The sequence below is a fragment of the Phaenicophaeus curvirostris genome, chromosome 5 (genome assembly GCF_032191515.1).
Source record: "Phaenicophaeus curvirostris isolate KB17595 chromosome 5, BPBGC_Pcur_1.0, whole genome shotgun sequence".
In the NCBI taxonomy this organism is placed as follows: Eukaryota; Metazoa; Chordata; class Aves; order Cuculiformes; family Cuculidae; genus Phaenicophaeus; species Phaenicophaeus curvirostris.
In genome coordinates this window covers 44,477,910-44,483,797 of record NC_091396.1, presented here as the reverse complement: position 1 = coordinate 44,483,797, position 5,888 = coordinate 44,477,910, and the positions used below count along the sequence as shown (strand labels likewise).

Sequence of the window (5,888 nt, the reverse complement as noted above, 5' to 3'; positions counted from 1 at the left end):
TCTCAGTAGTGACTGGGGTCATTCTTCATCACCTGTCAGGGCTGCCTCCGGCTGAATGTTGAAAGACGGGAAGTTGCGTGTGTGATATTTGCTTTTGCACAGGGCAGGCCTCGTTGAGCAAGCTGTGAAGCTGCAGTACACGCTGTTGGGATGAGATACATCCTGTGCGTGTTCTGATTAGGGAAGGGGTGAAGAAAGCAGAGCCTGCTGCAGTGACCAGGAAATGTGGAGTTAGACAAACCCAGCCCTGAATGCCACAGAAACCGCCAGCCTGCAGAGATTGCCCAAGAGCACCTTGTCAAGGTGGCCTTCAGCTGAACATCTGTGCCAATGCAGGTGGTATCTCTGTCTCCACCTTGAGAAAGGAGTTTTCAGGAGCTGGAAACCATCGGGGGAGCCTTGCTACTTGTGTAAGACTCTTCATATGCAAGCATTAGGCAGGAAAAAAAAAAGGACAGCTGCTGTCCTGCCAAAGGGGTACGTGTTTCACTGCAAGCAGAAGGAGCAACAAAGGGTAGCAGCCTCTCTAAGCTAATTCAGGAAAGCGAGGCTGTGTTGCACAGACCCCAGAGAGAAGGACCACATTCTCACAGAGGCTGCTTGCTGTAACTCACGTTCATTCCAGGGCTGTCAAGCTTTAATAGAAAACCAGGGGCAAGGGAGAGGTCAGCATCGCACCTTGCACCACTCAGTCTGGTGAGAAAAAAATGCATAAGCATTTCTCCTCCCCTCACAGCCAGGAGGCAATAGCCTGCAGCTGCTCCTCGAGGTGCCAGACCAAGTCCAGGGACACCCAGAGCCAGGGTGTGCATCTACTCCTCCCCAGGCAGGAGGAAATGAGGGCATTAGACACATGCAAATGAACAGGTAAACCCTATCCTGGAGATGGCATCCCCAATTCAGACATGTGAACTCATCTGCCCTTTTTGCCTGCTTTCTAGCAAGGCCTCCAGCTTGTCCCCAAAAGGCCACAGCAGGTCGCACAGATGAGGAGAAGGTGATCAGCCCCAGACTGATGAGAGGGGAAAGGCCATAAGACAGCACCCAGCTGCTCACCAGGGTGGGCAGGAAAGGGTGTAACCACACCCAGCCCCCACTAACCCACCAGGGCAAGGACAGGTATTATACCTCAAGGTATTCCCCACCCCAAGGCTGGGCTGCTAGAAGTAATCTGCAGTTCATAAAGCCCAGCCCAAATTAGAGGCCAGGAAACCCCTTACAGGTCAGAGGGAAGTAATGCAAAAGGTAACACAAGGACAGCTCCAGCAGTCAACTTAAAATGCTTTTATTGACAATGTCTCTGAACAATAATAAGCAAACAATGCTTAAGTTTCATCCAAATTCACTTTCCACATGTCAAAAAAGACCTCAAGGTAGAAAAAAATAAAATAAAAATATAAATATCTGAGAATCCATCTTAATAAATAAATTAAAAACACAATAAAAAACGTTTTCATGGAAAACTTATGTCAGAACATTCAGACCACCTCAACAATGCATGATCAGTAAAGTTACAATGAACATCAATGTAGAACTACAGTACATGGATATAGCTATTTATCTACCTACTAGAAAATAAAATAGAGTCTCTTTCCCCCCCACATAAGATGGGTCATTGCTAAGTCATCAGAACACGATATTGCCAGGAACACAGTAGTTACTGTTAAATCAGCTGCACTAGATACGAGTTGGAGATACCCAGCACCAGGTTAAATTCCAATTATTTAAAACCAAGAGATTAATTAGTTAATGCTAGTGATACTAAGGAGGGGAGGGAGTCACCTACCCAGCCATGTGGGACATGCTACAGACTACCAGCTCTCATGGATGGGCCATTGGGGACAAGACAAACTCCATGCGATTTGCTACATCTCTGGAAGAGGTACGAGGCCTCGGTGCGGGGTGCTGTGCCGGGCCCCGGGCCAGGCAGGGGGGTGGCGGTGGCAGGGCCCTCCCTAGGCCCGGGGAGCGAGTCCGCGGGGGCGCACGGGCAGGGGAGGGGGCCCGGCAGCAGGTCAGTCAGTGCTGGAGCCCCTCACAAGGCCAGGAGGGTGGGGGAGCTGAGCGAGTCGGACGAGGGCTCGTTGCTGCTGCTGCCCTTCCGATGCGCGGCAGCGCAGCTGGGGAAGGCGTCCGCCTCGGGGTAGGTGAAGACGAAGGTGGAGGTGTAGGTGCTGGGGCAGGGAGTGCAGGTCACCACGGGGGTACAGAGGGGCTCCAGCTCGCTGCTGGTCCCGGCGCCCAGCGACTCCCAGTCCGACGCGTAGAAGGAGGAGGCTCCGGGCAGGTCCATGTCGGGCACGGAGCGGGAGGCCTCCCGCGGCCCCGTGGAGAAAAGCAGCTCGTCGAAGGGCTCGGCCTTGAGCTCCATCCCGCCGCCGGGCTCCTTGGGCGGCACGGCCGGCGGCGCCTCCGGCATCAGCGGCAGCGCGAAGGCAGCCTCCTCGTTCAGGGGCGAGCTGGCGGCGCCCAGGTCCAGCGCGGCGGCGGCCGCCAGCTCCTCGGAGAAGCGCAGCTCCTCGGGCATCTTGCAGGCAGGCCGGTGAGCCGCCAGGATGAACTCCAGCTTCTCCTTCTCCTTCAGCAGGTTGGCTATCTCCGCCTGCAGCGCGGACTTCTCCTCCTCCAGCTGGTCGGTCTCCTGCGGAGAGCGCGGGGCCGTCAGCCAGGGCCGGACCCCCCCAAACCCCGGCCGGAGCATCCTCCCCCTGCCCCTCTCCTCCTCCTCCCGGTCCCCCCGGCTCCCGAGCAGCACTCACCGCCTGCAGCGTGTCCGTGAGCTCCCGCCGCCGGTTGCGGCACTTGGCCGCTGCCATCTTGTTCCTTTCCCGGCGGATCCTTCTCTTCTCCTCCTCCTCCGGGGACAGCTGCGGGAGAGAGAGCCCGGTCAGTCCCGCCGCCGGGCCGGTGCCCGCCCGTCCCCCCGCTCCGCCCCACCCCGGTATCCCCGCGCCCCGCTCACCTGCTCGACTTTGCCCCGGCGGCCGATGCTCTGCCCGCGGCCGCCCGGCGTCTTCAGCGCCGCGGGGCGGGGGAAGGCGGCGGGGGCGGGGGCCGAGACGCCGTAGGGGTGCCCGCGGCTCTGGGAGGGCGCCACCGAGGAGATGAGGGTGGGCTGCACCAGCCACTGCAGGTCGGGGCTGGTGGAGATGGCCGTCACCGTGGGCACGAAGCTGGCGCTGGAGACGGCCAGGTCGCTGCAGAAGTCCTGCGGGGCAGAGGAAAGGGGGGGGGGGCTGCCGTCAGCGGGGCGCCCGGACCGCTCCCCGCCGCCCCCGGGGCCGCCAGCGCCGGCTCCGCACGAGAGCGGCCCTGTTATAAATATCTCTGACGTCCGCGCTGACGCAGGCGCCGCTCCGGAGTCTCCTCAATGAACTCGCGTTTTATCAATGAAGCCGCTTTACACACCCGCCGCAGAGCGCGGCCCGGGCTACGGCTGAACCCCCCTCCCTTCCCGGCCCCGCCGCCGCCCCGGGGCCGCTGTGCCCACACCGCCCGCTGCCCGGGGCTGCCCCCCAACACCCCCCGCTCCGTACCACCCCACCCCCCCACCTCCCGCCCCACGGTCCCAGTCCCGTGCCGCCCCTCCCCGTGCCCCGCGCCTCACCTGCGGGTTGACGGGGGAGCCCATGCTGGAGAAGGAGTCCGCCGGGGAGGGGTAGTAGGTGAGGCTGTCCCCGGCCGGGGAAGCGCTGCTGCAGCGAGAGGAGGTCGCCTCGTACTCTCCGGCGAAGCCCTGGTACATCATGTCAGCTCGGTGCGAGCAAGTCGGTGGTGCGAGGCGATACGGTAGCGAACGAGCGCCCGTGGGGAGGAGGAGAGGAGGGGGGCGAGCTGCGTGCGTCCCTGTGTCCGCGCCGCGCGTCTCTCCGCTCCGCCGCCGGGGCTGCCTCTGCTGCCGGAGTACCGCGCCGCGCCTCCCTTTTATACCCTCCCGCCGACGTCACTGGGGCCGCGCCACCCGCGCCCGCGGGGGGGCCGCCCCGTCCGCTCCCGCCCCGCGCCGTCCCCGGGGCCGCCCCGCGCGCCGCCCGCCGCCCCCCACTCCGCGCCAAAGAAGCCGCGACGCGGGGCGGGAGGCGGCTCCGGGGCGGGGGGAGCCCCGCGGGCGGCGCGGGGTGGGGGGCGGTGGCGGGGATCTCCCCCCCGCGCGGAGTGGTACGGCCGGGCTCGGGAACCCGCTGACGCAGATATCCTTATATGGGATACATCCTGTGCGAGGGGGCGTGACTGACGGGAAGCGCTCCGGGCTGCGGCCAAGTGCGGCGCGCGGGACGGGACGGGGCGGCCCCTCCCCCGCCCGGACCCCGCCGAGGGCCGGGGCGCAGCAGCGGGGACCCCGCGGGCTCCGTCCAGCCGCAGGTGACCCCCTCCCCGGGAGGGGGCGGTGAGGTCCCCGCACCGCGAGCGCCAACCCCGTCCCCGGCGCGGAGCGGGGTCCGCTCGAAGCCGGGCACCGGGACGCGGTGGGCGCTCCGCGTGGGAGGCCCGGCCCGGCCCGGCCCGGCGGCGGCAGCGCCTCGTTGGCGGCGCTGCGGATCCGTTACGCGCCAGGGAAGCGGTCGAGAGCGAGGGGGTCGGCGCGGGGCGCTGGGAAGCCCTGCGGGGGTGGGGGGCGGGGGGCTGCGGCCCCCCAGAAGGCTGGAGGAGCTCGGTAGCAGCGCCCGGGGGTGCTGGGACACCCGCCAAAGGCACGGGCAGGGGGCACCGGGAAACCACCGGCGGGGAGCAAGGGGCGAGGCTCGTCTTTCCTCCAGTTTGGGTTTTGTTTTGATCCTCGTCGCAGCGAAGCCCGGAGACACCCACCCACGACGGGGGATGTCAGGCAGCCCTGGCTCAGGTCAGGCTAAGCTGGGAGCCAGACCGCAGGCTCGCCTCGCACGGGAGCCAAGAGATCGCGGCTATAGATAGTAACAGGGAAGCTGCAGCAGCGAGCGTGTTTACAGCAACAAACAGAGCCTGCAGCGCAGTCTCCAAGCAGGAGCGTCACCCAGCCAGGCTGGGATCCTGCTGGCAGCCTCTCCCGCTGTTTGAGCTCATGGGCTAAATGCAGCGCCTGATGCTGCTGCTGTTGCTGTTGCTGCGCGAGCAACCTCCGTTCTTAGAGATCTGGGCCACGGGGGCGGGAGAACTGGGCCAGCTGCTATTTCTGAGCTGCCCGTCAGAACGGAGGGGACAGCCAAGGACTGCAGCGGCTCACGGCCTGCACCGCTCCCTGGGAAAAGATCCCTGGGGGCCGGCACTGCCTCTTGCCGGCTCAGCACCGGCCCGTGGGCTGTCCCCTCTCGAGGCAGCCTTTGGTCCCCCCAGGTCCTTGTGCTGCTGGAGTCGGGCTCCTCGCCCTGCCCAGCATCGCACCTCTGCCGGCTGCTGAAGCAGCGGGATGAGTTGGGTCTCTTCAGCAGCCCCGGCCTGCAAGCGAGGAGATCCTCCCTCAGCATTGCCTGGAGAACGGACATGCCAGCAAATTAACGAAGCCGTGACCCTGCTGTCCCAGCCGTCAGCCGAGTGGTGGGCTAAACCTCTGCAGCCACGTCCCCAGCCGGACCTGGGCTGACGCAGTGGTGCCCAGCACAGGCGAGAGTCTCCAACACAGTTTCAAGACCCAGATGTCTGCCAGGCACATTTCAGAAAATCCCTGCCTAGCTCTGCTGCTGTCTACAAACTGCCCTAGGGTTCCTCTAGTCAAGCTGCTTCCCTGAAGCGTCTGGAAACCAGGGAGGGGGATTGGCTCCACCAAAGCCCAAAATATTTTTGTGGCACCTATGCTAACGGTCTGTTGCTATCTCCACTGGCGACCAAGTGTGCTCTGTTTGTACCAAATGGAAAGTGCACAGATGCTGTACATTTCTAACATGTGGAGGCAAGGAAACAGAGAAAGCGAAAAC

General features: G+C 63.6%; 1 protein-coding gene across 1 annotated transcript; it reads right to left on the bottom strand.

The window, feature by feature from the left end:
- Positions 1-1,269: 1,269 nt before the first annotated feature.
- On the bottom strand, positions 1,270-3,919 carry FOS (Fos proto-oncogene, AP-1 transcription factor subunit). Its single transcript, XM_069858506.1, has 4 exons — positions 3,608-3,919; positions 2,963-3,208; positions 2,760-2,867; positions 1,270-2,641 (listed from the first exon to the last, which is right to left on the bottom strand). The coding sequence occupies exons 1-4, from the start codon at positions 3,746-3,748 to the stop codon at positions 2,036-2,038; spliced, it is 1,101 nt and encodes a 366-aa protein (XP_069714607.1). The 5' UTR covers positions 3,749-3,919; the 3' UTR covers positions 1,270-2,035.
- Positions 3,920-5,888: the final 1,969 nt, after the last annotated feature.